At 36.4% G+C, this 18,133-nt stretch overlaps 2 protein-coding genes across 15 annotated transcripts in view; one reads left to right on the plus strand and one right to left on the minus strand.

Moving 5' to 3' along the window:
• Positions 1 to 3,226, plus strand: part of Phf11 (PHD finger protein 11) — a 42,951-nt gene extending 39,725 nt beyond the window's left edge. For both annotated transcript variants that reach the window (XM_004844157.4, XM_087197460.1), the window contains one exon: positions 1,687 to 3,226. In XM_004844157.4, coding sequence (XP_004844214.1) covers positions 1,687 to 1,841 — 155 coding nt within the window. In that variant the 3' untranslated portion in view covers positions 1,842 to 3,226. The remainder of the gene's footprint in view (positions 1 to 1,686) is intronic.
• An 841-nt stretch (positions 3,227 to 4,067) lies between these two features.
• Positions 4,068 to 18,133, minus strand: part of Rcbtb1 (RCC1 and BTB domain containing protein 1) — a 49,058-nt gene continuing 34,992 nt past the window's right edge. For all 13 annotated transcript variants that reach the window (XM_013072027.3, XM_087197444.1, XM_004844155.4 and 10 more), the window contains 5 exons: positions 17,200 to 17,390; positions 14,929 to 15,055; positions 13,098 to 13,249; positions 12,343 to 12,473; positions 4,068 to 6,294 (listed from right to left, as the gene is read on the minus strand). In XM_013072027.3, the coding sequence (XP_012927481.1) occupies positions 6,154 to 6,294; positions 12,343 to 12,473; positions 13,098 to 13,249; positions 14,929 to 15,055; positions 17,200 to 17,390 (742 nt within the window). In that variant the 3' untranslated portion in view covers positions 4,068 to 6,153. The remainder of the gene's footprint in view (positions 6,295 to 12,342; positions 12,474 to 13,097; positions 13,250 to 14,928; positions 15,056 to 17,199; positions 17,391 to 18,133) is intronic.

The following is an 18,133-nucleotide window of genomic DNA, read 5'->3' on the forward strand; positions in this document are numbered from 1 at the left end:
CCTGCAGTGGTGAGGCTATGATAAACTGTCCTGCAGCTTACTCTCTCCCCCTCACTTATGAAAAGGGCAAAGTCTCAATTCTCCCAACACTAATCTTCAAATCTAATCCAATGGCGGGGAGGGTGGTTTGCATTTTGACTAATTCTAGAGTTCATTAGGAAAAAACAAAACAAGAATACCCAAGACATTTTTGTAGAACAAGAAATAGTGATGTTTGGGTTGGGAGAGGGAGCTCTATTAACCTTTCTATAAAATAACAATTGAGTCCTCTTTTCAACCCTAAAACTGCAAGACGGTCTAAATTTCCATTTATTTAAGATTCTGACCTGATCTCTGCTAAGGCTGCCATACAGGGCTGTACACTGCACCTGTTGAGTGAGTTTGGGGGGCCAGATTCACATTGAATTTGGTGTGAATGGGTCCCCGAGAGTGCACACATGGTTCTCTACACTCTGTTCTTTCCCATGGTATTAGTACAATAGATTTTTATTATAAAGAAAATATTTCATATCCCTGTCTCAACATACAACTTTTCTTATTTGGGTTTTTAGTTACATATTTTTATTTGAATTTTGTATGGCTACATTTATATCCAACTGAAAAAAATTTTTAAAAATCTACCAAAAATAATGTATCTTTTAACAGTCTCTTAGGGCTATCAGCTAATGAGAGTATCCATACCTTTTTTGTAAGGCACCATAAAGGTTTTTTTTTGGTTTTCTAAGACAGGGTCTATTGTAGTTCAGGCTGGCCTTGATCTCAATGTGTAGCCCAGGTTGGCCTCAAACTTGCAGTGATCCTCCTGCCTCAACTTCCTGAGTTCTGGAATTATAGGGTGTGCCACCATTCTACCATACAAAAGTTAAGCCTATTTGATGGCCTCGCTGGGGATATATGTGCAGTGCAGTGCAGTGCAATACTTGGGGTCCATGAAAACCAGTTTAAAAGGCTCAGCTTCTAATACCATAGCTCATCCTCATGCCTAATGTAGCCTTACTGATGTTTCAAATTAACTGCAGTTACAGATATTCAGGTAAGATTTATATTGTAAACTTTTCAATTTTGAAGTTTTAAAAAATTACAGTGCCACTGTGTACCAGTCACTATAAAGTTTAATGATAAAGTGTTGTCTTACTGAGTTTCCACAATAAAAGCTTTCCTATTTCTAAATAAAACCAAAGCCTTTATGTAACATTAAAAACTGGATGCATTTTTATGAAAGATTTGCCCTTATTGTTGCTATCCTGGCCATTCTGTCTCAACAAATCTATATAGTATAGCATGGATGTTATACAGTAACTGTGCTCAGGTTCTAAAAGACAAGTGAAAGGGACTCATTCTGCTATAAGCATTCACAAATGAGTAAAGACTTACAGCTTCATGTGTGACAACGGTTGGAATTCTATCCTGGATCAGAAGGAGGAAGCAAAGGTGTAAGTCAAGCAGTTCCTGCTCACAAGACCAGATTCGTTGCATTTAAGGCACAAGCATTGTGGGCTCAGTACTTGCAAGTAAAAGGGACTAGAAACTACATTATTTCTAACTAAATTATGCCTTTTTTTTTTTGTACCGGGGATCAAACTCAGGACCTTGCACTTGTGAGGCAGGCGGTGGAACCACCGAGCTAAATCCCCAGCTCTAACTAAATTACTAATTAATCTGAAGTCACTTTTTTTCTTTTCAAAGCAATAGAGAATAAAATTCATGAATCTGAAGAAAGACTGGAGCAGCTAAAAAAAGAAATCGAGCTACTTCAAGACTTAAAACATACCCTATCCTCTTTTCAAGAAAATGGAGACCTCACATCAACTACTACTTCAGTGTCCTCCCTGTCTTCCTAAAGTTCACCATTTCCTAAGCCAGGAATCAAATAAAACAGCAAGCAGGCTCCAGCCAGTGAGATCCTGTGTGAAAGACACACAGCTTCAGGACCAGGCCTCCATTCCTCTCTGGGCCTCAAACTGCCACCCCTGTGAGCACTTAGCTGGTACTGCTAATTGACATTTCATGCACAACTGGGTGTTTCTAGCCTCCATCATCATCTCACTTCTACTTTTTCCTCTCCAGTAAAATGTTCCTCAGGTCTGCTTGAGTAAACTGGATCAGGCTTCCCATCCTCCCACTGTCTGCAAATAAAATCCTGTGGGTGCCTTCCTACTGGTGCATCCTCCTCTATCCTCAGATCTAAGCTGATTCGTCACACACCAAGTGGTCCCACACCCAGGGCCTTTGTACATCCTGTTATCCTGTCTTAACTGCTTTCTTTCTTCTGTCATCTCTTCCTGAAGGGCTCATCATTTATTCCATCTGAGGTCCCTTTTCCTTCATATCACTTCTCAGTGTTTTAAGTGCTGTATCTCATATCACATCATAAGCTCTCTGAAAGAAAATAACTATTCATGTTTTATTCACTATTGGCTTGAGTTTTGCTCACAATCATATTTCTATACCTCTGGTGTCCTTAGTAAATATCTACAAAATAACTGCATAAAAGTTCCTAACTTTTGAGTGTAGTTCCAGCCCATAAGGGCCCTTGGATATATAAGTGAATGTATTACTTATACCAAATAAGTATATTGTCTTTGTGTCAGTCTGCTCTTTAGAAATTTCTTTTAAGCCACATTCCTTACATGGACATTCATCATCTTCAAAACAAATATCAAAATTTAATACTGGAGTGTTTGAATAAGAACTGGGAATATGCAAGAGTAAAAAAAAATAAAATCACCTTGCTAACATTTCTAACAATAAGAAAAGTATTGCTTATTTACTCCATTGTAACCAAACAAACTTGCTTATGGTATGTTTTAAATCTTGGCTCTAAATTACCTCTAAACCTTGGCTTATGCTACTGAGCCCGTTTTTGGAAATGAGGTAAAACTGCACCATACATTTCCTCTTGTACTGCACAAACCACCTTCAGAAGAACTGCTTGTCACATTAACACCACTTAGTTTTCTCTATTTTGAAAAGCTTTATAAATATTTTGTGTCATGTCATGAACTCATAACCCAACCTTTTGTCTTTCCTGATAATTTATATGTTCCTTAAGAATAAGGACAATGATGGAATTAATATGAGAAAATGGAAACAAAGTCTTTGTAAATAGGGAGGGATAGAGGGGTTGAAGGGAGGGTAGGGGAAGGGGGAAAAATAAGAACCAAGAGAGATTATGTAAAGGTGCAAATTTCCAATGATGAATGTCATTATATTGTATACCTAAAATGTACCAATAAAATAAAATTTAAAAAAAAAGAATAAGGATGATGTCTTTCATATGTAAGTATTCCCAAAGGATTCAGGTATATTTTTCTGTGGTGACAATTCAATTGTTCTTTTTTTTTTTTTTTTTTTTCGAGACAGGGTCTCACAATGTAGTTCAGGCTGGCTTTAAACTCACTATGTAGCCCAGGCTGGTCTTGAATTTGCAGCGGTCCTCCTGCCTCAGCCTCCCAAGTGCTGGGATTACAGGTGTGGGCTACATACCCAGCAACTGCACTATCTTTTAACAGGAGTTAAATCCAAAGATTTAGGAGGTATTTATTTGTGTGTATATTGAGAATCAAGCAGTTCACATGTTCACAGTAGTATCTCTTTCTACCCCATACCAGCTAATAATCCGATTTTTTTTAATGTGGTTAAAATACATGTAAGAGAAAATCATCTCTACTGTTTTCTTTTTTTTGGTACATGGGATTAAACTCGGGACCTTGCGGTTGCAAGGCAGGCGGTGGAACCACTGAGCTAAATCCCTGGCCCTTATCTCTACTCTACTATTTTTAAATGAACAGTATTATGTACATGCCAGTGTCCATTCAAAACAACTCTTCATCCTGCAAAACTGAAACTGTACCCATTAAACAACTCCCCATCCCAATCCCTCCCACCCAGCTCCTGGCAGTCACCCTTCTGTCTCTGTGATCTTGATGCTTTCGGCATTTGTCTTTTTCTGACCAACTTATTTCACTTGTGGCATGATGTCCACAAAGTTAATTCATGTTGTACCATGTCAAAATTTCCTTTTTTGAGGCTCCTCACTACTGACTTCAAGGGGAATGACAACTCTATATGCCTGCCTTAATGGTTTACTTTATTAACATGTCATTCTAAACATTACATAAATACACCGTATATACAAGAGTATCAAACATTGTTCCAGTAAGAAGCTCAAGAGTACATTCAGGGTTATTTTAAGAAATGTGAATACTTTGGTTTCCATTATTACATCAGATAAAAAAAATTAAAGAACAGTTTTAATCTCCTGCTATGATTAGCAACAAAACCAAGTAGAAAAATAAGACAGTGCATGTTTTTTAAAAAAGTACTTTTTGAAGAACTTAGTCTCTTCACTACCATACACAAATTACTCAGTAATCTGAGAAGTGGTTCTTCACCTATATTAGGAACTCAATATTTTTTGAGTGAATGAACTATCTGGATATGGATCTTGCTACTTTAATTTGTGCTTTTGAAGTTTTTTCCAAGTAAGCAAGAGTAAACATACTGAAGTTCTCATTTTGTTCAGATCATAAACCTACAGGACAGTGACTATGACAAACACTACCTATTATTATCAAATTAATGTGCATTCACCATCCTAGTAAGAATAACTATCATGTTGCAGAGCTAATTCTAATAATTCGCTGGGCTTCAGTCACTTGTGATACAGTCAAGAAAAGGGAGTACAAGGCTGGGACTTCAGGTTTGCAGTTATTTTGCCTATCAACAATTCCTATCTTTGGGGCCTCATTCCCTCCCCACCCCTAAAAAAACAGTTGCTACAAGAGTAGCTACAGAGTACCTTCTCCCCTGTTGTTAATGTGGCCCTGAGAACATTCAGGCGCTAAGTGCAGAAGGGGCACTTCTAAGCAGGAAATAAAATATATTAAGGGAGCTCTCACAAATGGAAATGAGTTCATGAACCGGAGAATAGGACAAAGCTTTGTTCCTAAAACAAGTTCAGTGGACACATGATAAAACTAAAAGGTGAACACTCTTAAATTGCAGTCACATTTCATAACCAGACCAAAAGAGCAACTCTTTTAAATAAGACCTTTTTGGGAAAACCATGATTTTCCAGCTCTCTTTCAACATTAAATTTTACCAGAGTACACCTAATACAAAAAAGAGAAAAAAATAAAAGTGGAAGGTGGTAAAGTTTTGAATAAGTAAGTTTGTGATGGAGTTTGGCCTAGATAAAGCAGATAAAGCAAATTCCATTAAGTTGTGTAAGGAAGTTGTTTTCAAGGACCATTTCTTCAAGTCACAATGTAGCAGACCTGATGATTGAGCATCCATAATAGAAAGGCAAGAGTATACTATATATGTCATTGTTTTTCCTCTTATGAATTACCATTTATAAGGGAAAAAGTGAAGGAGTAATTTAAATATTAGTTCTAAATATCAATTTTAATGAAACAAAAACAACATCGGATAAATAATGGAGATTCTAATTATAAAATATTCACCTGTATCCAGTTTCCTTCATTATCAACTTTTTGTGCAGTTATAAATTACTTAAATTACTTGATTACTTAAATCTTGAGAAATCTTGGCATAGAAATGATTACTTATTTCAGTAGGTTTAACTCATGTTAAAGGGAATATTATTTTGATACATCTCTTAAAGTTAAAAAGTCATCAATAGCAAAAGCACATGAACAAAAGCCTTGAATGCTTCTAACTTCTCCCTCACAGGAAGTTACTAGATGGCAGCTGATGGAGCACTTCACCAAGCCCAAGGGTCAGCATCAGTAACTCATGGTAGGACCTCTATGGTCACCTCACAATTCACAAACAATCCTGGCATCAAAGGGGTGTGATGCATAACCCAGGAGAGCTGTCACCAACTTCCTGTTTCTAAATTCCATAGTGCCTCTAACCCAAAACAAAAGCAGCCAAACTTTCAGATTTTTCTCAATGTTCCAGCTCATGTAAGAAAGGTTACATTTAAAGTATATGTATCTGGAAACGAGTTTTTAAAATGGGCTCAGGAAAAGCCATATATCCTTCATAAATTCCTACAGAGAACTGTGTCTCAGATGTGACAAAAACCACCAGATGGGTTTTACCTGCAGAATTACATTGCCTGTACACCACAAGCTGGACACATCACCAACAGTGCCCAGAGCACGCACTCACACCCCAGCAGCTTCAGTTCTTAAAGGCTCCACATTTACTGGCTTTAGCAATGAACTCCTTTAGCAGAGGCCCATCCATTTGCCAAAATGCTGCAGTCTGTGTAACTTCTGTCAAATGATTGATGCAAAACTTAAAGCAGAATTCTTCTAAATCCTGGACATACACAACAAAAATAAAAACAAGAAGAGGCTTTTTAAAATTAACTTTGAATTACTTCTCTCAAGCCCCTCACCCCAACTCTCTCACCCTTCCCCAAAAGACTGTTGAGAGGCTGGATACCCCAAACTAGGCAAGTAGTGACCACAAGTTAGTGTCAGAAAAATACAACTTATAACACTAAAAACAATGGTTCCCCAAATTCATATGTGACTCTTCAGTACACACATATCTTGGGGAAGGAATTCTTCCATGGTTATCATATAGACCAGTTATACTCAAGACATTGTCGTACAAAGCTAAACTCCACTTTAGTCCATATAATGCCTTTTGTTATATTTAAGAAATCAGAAAAAAAATAAGATAAGGAATAAAGAGACTTTAAAAAAACAAAAACAGATGAAGATTTGTGGTCAATCCATAGTGAAAGATTAAAAAATCTCCAGGGTCAGAGATTTAGCTCTGGGTCCACCACCTGCCTTGCAAGCACAAGGACCCGAGTTCAATCCCCGGTACCAAAACAAAAAAACCTCCAAAACATTAAATTCATGTTTTTACTCTCCTCTTTGCCAGGGAGTGGGGACGGGGTACTGCAGGTTGAACCCAGGGGCTCATTCAAGTGCTCCACCCCCTGCCTTTTAAAAGAGTACTTCCCTCACACTGATTTCCCAGATAGTCAACCCCAGAGAAGTATATTTTCACAGATTAGATTTTTCTATCAGACATGGAAAACTAACTGCCAGTATTCAGAAAGAAAGTAATATATACAAGTGGTAAACCAGAACAATTTAAAAATCATTTTCTGTCTATGCTAATGCATCCATCCTATTATCATTTGTTTCTTCAAATGTTGGAACATGTATTTACTTGGGAGGTACCTGGGATTTATACAGTACAAACACTGGATGTGTAATTTCAAATCACACTAAAGGCTCTTATCATGTGGCTTCATTTTTATAATTTGGTTAAGCTGTACACCAAAAGACAATATTTAAACTGCAGGTCTTGACCTCACGTTTTCAGCCACCATAAGGTTAGAATTTTAAGAGCAGAAAAGGTACCACACAAACATGTAGAGATCCCTTTTACACTCTCTCAGCACACAGCCCTACACACAGTCATTTCCTTATTGTAAAGATTCCCTGTCCCTGGCTGAAAGATGCCCAGGACTAAACTCAGTAAAGTTACCTAGGCATGGAACTATTAAGAGATAAGCCACAGCTCATATGTACAGGCAAACTGCTGCCAGAGTTTTGTATTCTGGATAATTCAAAATGCATTTAAAATCTCAGCACAATGTCTGGATCCATGTTTCTTAACAGATTCCTAGTGGGATAAATGTAGAACTTAATGTTATATGTATTATAATAAACTAAAATGTAAAACTATATAAAACATTCCCATTCAAATGATTATTCAAGAAAAAGCACTGCTCCTTTGTACTGTAATACATAGCTCTTAGGACTAAATTATTTTCCACAGGGACATAAAATCACATTTTAACCATTTCTAGTAATCAAAAATAGTACACAAATTTATTTACACATCATTTTAGAAGAAGTAGACATGAGCACAGAAAGTTCTTCAAACTATCAAATAGGAATCTTCAAATATTACACTTTAATTATATAATTTCAAAATCACAGGAAAAAAAGGTACACTAGATTCTGGCATAAAACCTTATCACTTTTGTGTCCACTAATTTGGAATTCAAGGTATTGAGTATATAAGAAAAAGTGAGTTTATTCATCTTACTGATTATACAGAAATTACCATAAGCAAAATACTTTATGCTCTATATAGTACAGGTATACAAATGGTGCTTCTAATAATTCATTTCATACATTCATAAAAATTGTTCTAACAAACTACCTTCCTTTCCCCTCCAACTAATTTGAACCAGTGATACTGTATATCTTGGTATTCGATACCTGTTTACCAGTTTCAAACACTAAAAGTCAAACTACAGAATACTTAAAATAATCTAAATCTGGTTTACGTAACTGAACTTTGACTACTGCAGATCTATGTAAAAGAAACCACTGAATCCAGAGACAGAGATTTGAGTTTGCAGGTTCATTTTCTCAAACGGAGAGTGGCACAGTCCAGCAGTCTCATTTACTAACTGTTGCCCCTAGTAGTTTGCCTTTGATGGGTCGATTAGACAAACAGCCTTCTGATAAGGCCACTCTTTAACATTAGAATGTATATGACATGTTCACCTCATTCTGCAAATGATCACTCAGATCTTCAGTTACCGAGACTAGAAAATGCCAACTTGTACCCACCTAAGACAGGATTGCCAGCTTTAACTATAAAACAATTCCAAGAAGCAACCATTTTACCAGTAGATCAAAAAAGGTTCACAACAGAATGAAAGGAGATGAAATATTTAATCAGTACGTTTAAAAATTCGTGATAAGAGTGTCTTCTTAAGGTCCATGGAATAAGAAATGAGGGGTCTAATACAGTCTTCTTGGTACTAGAAACTATATGGCATTCTGTGGTGAAATTTTTATCAAGCACTTCTGAAGCAAATCATCAGACTTACTATATAAAAATTGCTATTCTGAAATAATTTAGCCAGACGTGATGGTGCAGGCCTGTAATCCCAGCACTCAGGAGACTGAGGCAGGATGATAACCTTGAGTTCAAAGCTAGCCTGAACTACAAAGTGAGACTCTGTCTCAAAAAAAAAAAAAAAGAAAGAAAGAAAAATGAAATAATTTATACATTATTTCCAAATCTTTAAACATTTAGTATTCCAATCATTATATATACATGTATAGAAAATCTCTTCACAGATTTCCTTAAGTAACTAAATACAGAGGATTGATGGACTTAAATATCCTTTTTTAAAAAATGTCAATGCAGCCTTAGGAGTCCTTACCTAGTCCTAAAATTCCAGAGCAAAAGAACAGCTGAAACTAACACTTCTTGGAGGACCACTGGCCAGGGTGAGATGGGATACTTTTTGTCACTGCCACCCTTGAGATATATTCCAGATGACAAAAGATCACAAACCACACAAATGTGTTAATTATAAAACAAAAGCCCAAAACTAAGTTTACAGTTCATTTTATAGTATATCAAGTACATTCAAGATCAATATGGGTTTTGGTTTTGTTTTTCAGAATATATTTGTCCTATCATATGGGAAAAAACAAAGGTGCTTTCTCTCACTAAGCAGAGATTGCATGGCCTACTCATCAGGGAAAATTTTAAATGTGGCTCTCTGAAAGAAAAAAACGTTGACCATCTAGTTTTAATACATAGTTTTCCAATATTCATATCAAAAAAGTTTTCAAATTAGATTCCTGGACTCTTTTTTTACTCCTTTCCAACAAAAGCAAAATCATTAAGATGTAAGTTTCTCAGCAAGTAAGATTTTGTGGAAAGTTTTCTACTTTGAACAAACAAATATATAGGAAACAAAATTTTACTGAAAAGGATCAGTACAAATAGAAGCATTTCAAAAATTTTACACTGTGCTAGAGACAAAGTTTTATTCCCATTTTCTCCCTTGATGTCTACTGGAGGACTATTTAAGCACTGCTTCAAGTCTTTCTTTATAAAACTTATAGAAAGTTTAATAATGTATTCATAATGCAAGGTCCCCACAACAATTGTTTTTTAAAATCTTTGTAACTGGACCAGGGATGTAGCTCAGTGGCGCTGTGCCTGCCAGGCAAGCACAAGGTCCTGAGTTCAATCCTGGTACCAAAAATAAAAAAATCTTTGTAACTACAGAGTCTATAATTTCTTATGAATATTTGCTTCAAAATTATGTCAAAAAGGGGCATGGAGGTACCACAATAACTTTATAGAAAAGAGAAGCAAGTAGTCTCCATCTTCCTAGTATTTGACCCACACCTGAGGCAAAGTTATCTAGGATTCCCACACTGAATTTCTGAAATTTTAGTTTTTATAGTTAATTTCCAATGTCACTATAATGTAGCTTCCTAATATGTACAATATGACTAATATGTACAAGTGGGTTTGACTTTTGTACTCCCAATACTATTTATTACATTATATAGTAATAAGGAAATAAAATATAAAAATACATTAATCATTTATATAACTCATATCAGAACCTAAAAATTATACCATAGAAAGAAGCAATGTTTTTGCTTTCATCTTCTATTATCTTTTTTTTACACTGAATGTGCAGTATTTGTGTATTTTAGATTTTAAATATTCTTTTAAAAAATACCCTTTTGTGGTGTTACAAATATACTCATTTAATTCAATATACAAATGGGGCTTTTTTATTTTGTTTTTTGTAGTACTGGGGATTGAACTCAAGGGCCTCACACGTGCTACTGATTTACATTCCACCCTAATTCAACAAATGTTTTTGAGTGCTGGCTCTGTGCTCACACTATGACATGCTCCAGGGAATCACATACAGTGTATTTGTAGGCTCTCTAAAGTAACAATTTTTAATGTGTTAATACTTAGTATGAGAAAAATAAACACTAGCAAAGGAAACAATCAGCTGTTACGGCAAAACTGGCATAAAGGCTTTTTCTATAAATTTTCTAAAGTAAATTTTAGCTGAAGGTAAGGAAGAAATTTGCAGCAGGTAGGGTTGAAAGGTTTGCTACTACCCAGGTTGTTCTGACAGGTATAATTCATCAAGGGCCTAAGTCCACAGTACGAAGTTTGTGAAAACGGAAGAGTGAAGAAAGGCTCAGGGAAGGTTCTGGAATTAATCACCAAATGGAGAGAAAAGGCATCGACCCAATTTAAAATGGCATCCTTGGATGGAAATGAAATCTACAAACACTGCATTTCTAAAGTGTCAAAGGAAGGGTAAGAAAAAAACTATACCTCCATTTCCTATTAGATCATCATCCATCGGTTGTCAGGTTGCAGAGTCAGCTATATTTGATCTTATCAAATATTTATAATCGTAACATAACTTCAAATAAAAATAGAGCCATTTCAAAAATACAAAACATAATGCTCAACTTAATCCTTAAGTCCTTAAGTATGACAGGGAAAGTTTGTCCTCTGTTATACCTCAAAGGCCATAGTGCAATGCTTTGATAAATTCCTTGACACCTGGTATTCTACTTTGTCAAATGACAAAATACCTACAATAGCATGAATTGTGTCATTTAATATGTACACTTTAGCTAGATATCTTGAACTTCCTTTTTTGGGGGTACCAGGGATCAAACTCTGGACCTTGTGCTTGCGGGGCAGGCGGCGGCATCAGAGCTAAATCCCGGCCCATCCTTACCTTTTATTCTCTATGAATTTGTAAAACCAACCATAGCAGTAATCAGCTCATAAATAATCCTTACTCCACCCTATAGGTGGTACTGTCTTCACTGAGTTGAACAAACATTTACCATCAAGGGCCTAATACATCCCAGACACTACAGGTTGAAGATGAATAAAGTCCAGTTCCTGCTCAAAAAAGAACTCACGATCTGATAATTTTATTAACTTCAAGAAAACACACCATCATAACTCAGACTCACCAAATCCCACTAATTCACAGATTCTACAGATCTGAGAATCTCACAACCCAATCCAGCGCAAGAAACAAAAAGGAGTCAACAGGAAGCCCTTAACACAAGAGTAACTGTGAGTTATAATCAGACAATGATAAAATTTCAGAGTGCACACAGATATAAATCATAGCCTCCTGTGCTTCTGACAGGGTAGTGCTGGGAGACAGCAAAGCAGGTCTTGGCAGCCACACTGACAATGAGAAAGACCAGGAACTAAAGCAAGCAAGCATCTGTCAGTCCAGTTGGGTGTGGCACTTTATGGTCCAACCTGCAGGAAGCTGCACCCTCAGACAATTAGGTCCTTATCTTAGTTAAAAATGGAAGTAGAGGAACAATCAACTTTGAAAAAGCGAACAGAGGATGGAAGAAAGGTCAGATTTCTTGTTTTAAGGAATATGATTCACTGAGTCCCTAAAAAGAGTTGTTTGTCAAATTCCTGTGTTACACGAGAGAAAGACAAGAAGAACACAGAGTGAGGTTTGGGTGGTTTGGATTTGCTGGTGCTGTTTTAAGTTACCTCTGCATCATATCTGACTGCAGCAGAGAATAATGAAAATGCATTCTCCACAGTAATTCCACGCTTGATAATGTGCTGACAAAGTTTTTTCAGTCTGTTTTCACAGTAAGATGTCGCCAAATCCAAAAGACCTGAAAGTCAAAAATACGGAAGTTTTAATCTGGTTGACAGTAATTTCTCATAATTTATAAATATACATACTTCATCTTATATAGGTAAGTCAGCAGAAGTTTCTCAGCAAATAATACTTGAATTTGAATAAATACACTTTTTTGTTCCCTATCTCTCACCTCCAAAAACATTCTTTTATGTCAATTTCTTCTACAGTATAAAGGAAGGGGGAAAAAATAAAATTTCCTCCTACATTTTGTTTCCAAAATGCTAAATCCATTAGTAACATACTTTAATATTAAAAAATTAAAATAAGAATGGGAATGTAGCTCAGTGGCACAATGTCTGACTGGCAAGCACAAGTCCCTGAGTTCAATTTCTAGTACCAAAAAAAAAAAAAAGAACAACAAAAAATTAAAATAAATCTACAGTCATAAACTTTGTCCATAATTATTAACCACAATAACTACACAATACTGTACTATTTTTATAGACATACTTTTAAAAACCATATAAAAGCCAAAACATTTGAAATTTTTTACATTTCACTACATCACCCTAAGAACATGACAACATTTTTTTTTTGGAGGAGGAGGTACACTCCCAACCACATGGCCTGGCGAGTCCCAACACAGCTAACGTACCTATAGCATCTTCAGGCGGCAGATCCACTGTGTCTGTGTAGAGGTACTGGAGAAAGGCACGATACACAGGGTAAGAAAACTGGTCTATTTCTATCACCTCTTTCATGTCCTCATTCCAGTAAGACTGGAACATGGATCGAAAGTGCTCACACCTAAAAGAGAAAAGCAAATGTTACCTAACAAAGGTGACAAAATCATATAAACAGATAGTAGAAGTATCCTTAACTACAGTATTTGGGCCTACAGAGAAAGGGATTCTGACTTGTTAGTACAAAACATCCCTTCTGCAAAGGCTTATACCCTTTCATTTCTGCTATCTGCTAATAAATATTAAGAATTGCACATACAACCCAGATGTACCTAGCCCTTCAACAGCACTATCATTTCCATTTGACAGTCCCCATTCTGTTTAAGGTGGCTTTAAAAAAAAAAAAAAAGGGTACACAGAGGTGCATTTTAAACAACAAAATTAGGGCTGGGGACATGGATCAGTGATAGGACATTTTCCTGGCATGCATAAGACCCTGAAACCTGGGTTCAACCCCTAGGACCACAAAACAAAAACAACAGCAACAACAACAAAAACAATGAAATTTTAAAAATTCAGAAGTGTTAAAATTTTTGACTATATATTAATTCACTGAAATTATTCATTTGTTTTTGTTTCATGTAATCAATCTATTTTTAAAATTGGTCTAAGTGTCAAATAAGAGTGTGCTAAGCTGTATACGTTCCATTATCTGACAAAATGATTTCCCTTCCTTTCTAACTCACCTCTGAAGCAGCCATCACTTTCACCTGTTTCTTTACCTGGCCTGTTCCCTTTTTGCTCCTCCCAGGCCTGTCACAAACTTCTTTATAAAACACATTCACTATGATAATCTTTATTTCAAGAAAATCCAAGTGGGCCTTTTCATACTGTATTTACATAAACAAATCCACTTATGTGAGGAAAAGGTTCCTGAATATCAGATTTCCTTAAAATATAATATACTTTAAAATATAACATACTTTTAAAAATAGAATGTATTTTAAAATCATCTTTTCAAATTCATTCAAAATGAGTACAAAGAGAGACATATTTTTTAAATCCATTCAAAATATTAAAAGAATGGCTCCAGTTATATAATTATTCCAACTGAGAGGTTAAGAAGAGTTGTCTAAGGAATATTGTACATAATGTGTCAGAAAACTACACATGAAACAGACCAGTTGACCACAGAGAAACATTTCCAGTTCATCTTCTCAACAAATACTACTGCAATTCAGATACTTACTACCTTAGGTAATAAACAGCAGGTGGCTTTTCGGTTCCCTTAAAAAGTATTATTTGCAAAATGGGCTTAAACTAAATTTTTAAGATTTGAAAATATCCAGATTAATGGACTGATTTTTATGTTCCTGTTTCTCACAACAGAAACTTCAGTGAGCAACAGTCCAAACAGGTATTCCCTCACATTTACACAAGGAACTCTTGCCATGTACTATATCTAAAGAACTTTCCTTTAGTTGAAAATTAGAGGACCCCAATGGCTAAAAGCCTAGCATTCCCAACTATGGGCTTTCTACTTAAGAAAAATGAATCTTGTTTTTTTTTTCTTTTTTGTACCAGGGATCAAACTTGGGACCTTGAGCTTACGAGGCAGGTGGCGGCACCACTGAGGTAAATCCCCAGCCTGAGAAAAATCAATCTTTCATAGTAAAAGAGGACACATGCTGACATTCACTGAGAACCTTTTGTATTTTGCACCCCCCCACCCAGTGCTGGAGATCAAACTCAGGCCTTGTACATGGAAGGCAAGTGATCTACAGTGAGCTCATACAAAAATACCTGATTTTCAAAACAGCTTTATGGACATGAACATATTTCCCATCAATTCGAAACTTCAGATCAGCAGTTTCTGGACTATCAAATTCTTTCTTCAGTGACTCTGCAACTGTTAAAAAGTCTTCATGCTCTGAAGGTAGCAGACATAATATTAGTACAGAATCCTCAGGACACAGAGAAAGATATGAAAGATTTCCAGAAGACCAGCAACAGCATGGTGAATAATTCTATTTAAGGTATATTTCCAAAAGTTCATGCCTTATTTGACAAATCAATTTCACAAAATAAGTATCTTTCATTTTTAAACTACCAACAACAACAAAACTACCAATAAAACAAGTATTTATAAAAGCCAAATACAGTCTTGCATGCTTAGACATGAAAAATGGGTGTTTACAAATAATTACAGGTAATCCATGAGCAATCAGTCAACTTGAGTGTTCTCTTCTAAGACTAAGAACATGTCAATTTTTCTTGACTGAAACACTAAGAACACCTCTATTCTGTCTTGGGTTAGTTTCAAGGGGCCAGCCAACACATTCAAATCAAGCAGGCCCAAGAAACAAACCAAGTCATAATGCTAAGTTGTCAGTTCCTAAGCAGGGCAACTTTCCCCTACCATCTGAAAGCTAAGCATCACTCTTCACCCTAAAAATCAATATACAAGCAATAATCCTTCTACAGTATCTAGAAAGAGGACAAATTTACTTAGTATATGCATATGCATAGTATAGACAGCTTTATAGAACAAGTGACAAAGTAAGTAGAAAGTAAGTAGATTCTAACACCTGCACAAATCATGCAACCTTTCCTTTACATGTTCTTTGTATGAAAGAAGGTAAAAAGCAGAAGGTGGCTAATAGGGAAATAAATTCCAGAGGTCCTTATTGGGCACTGAACATAGCTGCTACAGACATGAGAGATGAGTTTTAACTACCCAGGAATTGAAAATGGTGACTTAACCAAAGAGCTCAGCTGTTCAAGCAGAGAAAAATGTGTTGCTTGGTACTTGGTGTCACCAAGGCAACTCTTAGGGGAGGGACATGGTCTAAACAAAACCTAGGCTGGAACTTAACAAATGAGCACGGAAATACCACTTGCCAAAGCCCTGTGACCTCAACCTACAACCTTCCCTAAACCCCACAACACAAAGTTCTGCCCATGGATAAATGCTAGAAAATTTCTCATAAATCAGTCTTTCCCTGAACCATTATAGGACAAAAAAAAGGAAATGACTATGATGGGCAGAGTCCAGAGGTCAAGATGTGTGCCCTACCCATCCAAAGCACAGGTTCTCATCAGTGCCTCCCCCTCTGCATCTAATCACAGGGTTGAAATGAACCTTTCCCCCTCTTTGTTTCTTGCAACAAATATAATACCTCCTTTCAGAGAAGAAATATTCCTCAGAGGTGTGAATTCACCATTTGACCTTCTTCCTAACACTCAACTGAGATCATAACTGAAAGGAAAAAACACTTCTGACTTTCAGTGGCTGGAAAGAGAAAGAAGCCACCTAGGAAATATAGTCAATGATCACATTTTTTCCAAACTTAACATCAAAAATGTCAGGACATTGTTCTAAAGAGAGCATCTGTGCCATTTTAAGATGTGCCCTTTTATACAAGGGTCCAGGTTAAATAGGATATATAAATCTCAGGATGTGTTGAACAGATGTACTGTGGCTGTGCATGCTATACATACTGTATATCCAATTATGGCCAAAAGGTCCCACTCAGTGAACTAAATTTTTTCTAATCATATTTATTGATACACATAGTATTATAGATAAACCTGGTAAAATGAATTTAAAGGAAATGTTCAGTTTGTTTCACTTTAAATTTAGTAGCAACTTAACTCTTCCTAAACATACTCTTACTTAACTTCATAATGGTGTGTGTTTGTTTGTGTGTGTGTGTTGAGACTATATGGGGTTTTCTTCTGGAGTAATGAAAATATTTTGGAACTTTATATAAATGATGAATGCATAACATTATGAATATACTAAATGCCACTACACTATACACTTTAAAATAATTAATTTTATCTTATATAAATCTGATCTCAATTAAAATGAAAGCACTTAGGGAGAAAAAAGTCCATGGAATATTTCATGACATATAAATAAATGTGATTATTACCAGGGAAAATATTATAGCTAGTAGACACTAAAACATTCTAGTATCTAAAAGTGCCCACAAACTGGCAAATACACTGGAGAAGTATTTGGTCAGGGTACCATTCTTTGTGGGTACATGAAGCCCAAAGGCTTCTTACCTACAGACAAAAGGCGCCATGAGACAGCAGGAGTGGCGAAGCAGGCAAACACGTCGTCGGTGCAGGAGAAGTGGGTGAGGTGAGGGAGGATCACTGACTGGCCCCGGCACTGGCCCCACATGTACACGTGCCCACCCTGGGTCTTGGCAGCAGATGTGTGGGTGGAGTGACAGGCTGCAATCTCTACCACCCTGAAAAGTTTTAAGCAAAGTGCATGTCACTTTCTTACTACAGAAACCTTGAGCATACCACACATGGTAATTAAAAAGTTCATGCTTTGAACAACTCAAACAAAAAGCCCAAGATCAGGGATATTAGCAGCTAAGTCACACTGAGGAAACCAAAGATGAGGGCAGAAGCACTGTGTCTCTCCCTTCCTGATGCCCTCACTTTTACCTAGGTGCATTCTGAGTTAGGGGTGAACAACAGTAACAGTGAGGAAAACTTAGAAAAGCAGATCAAAGTAAATGGAGAAAGTGGACACTGACAAAACGTCCTGACTATTCTGGGGGCCCAAGCAGTAGTGAGAAAAAATACTAGGAGTATCTTCAATATACCCTTTCTTTGTAACTCACTCTGCCAGAGTTCAGATCACTCAAGAGGCTGATAAGCACTGGTCCAAGAATCATGGACTCAATATTTAAATCTGAAGGGAACACCAGGCCAAACTTGCTGCATTTTTTAATATGCTTCTTGCCACAGTGCCACAATCAGAAGTCAACACTCAAGATAGTGGGTGAGACCTCACAATATGGTTCAACAGACATTAAGCAAGTACTCCAGTAGTACACAGCAAGTCAACCAATATTTAAACAGTATCCTTTTAAAAGCACTCTTATTTATTTAAAAGTGGGACTGGTAGGGTCTAAGGAAAAGTTTGTACTATACTTCAAACTTCAACAAGGTCATAGACCTTATTTGACTGCCCTATGCA

The sequence above is a fragment of the Heterocephalus glaber genome, unplaced genomic scaffold (genome assembly GCF_053883595.1).
Source record: "Heterocephalus glaber isolate CG9 unplaced genomic scaffold, H.glaber_assembly_v1.0 deba00001666, whole genome shotgun sequence".
NCBI lineage: Eukaryota > Metazoa > Chordata > Mammalia > Rodentia > Bathyergidae > Heterocephalus > Heterocephalus glaber.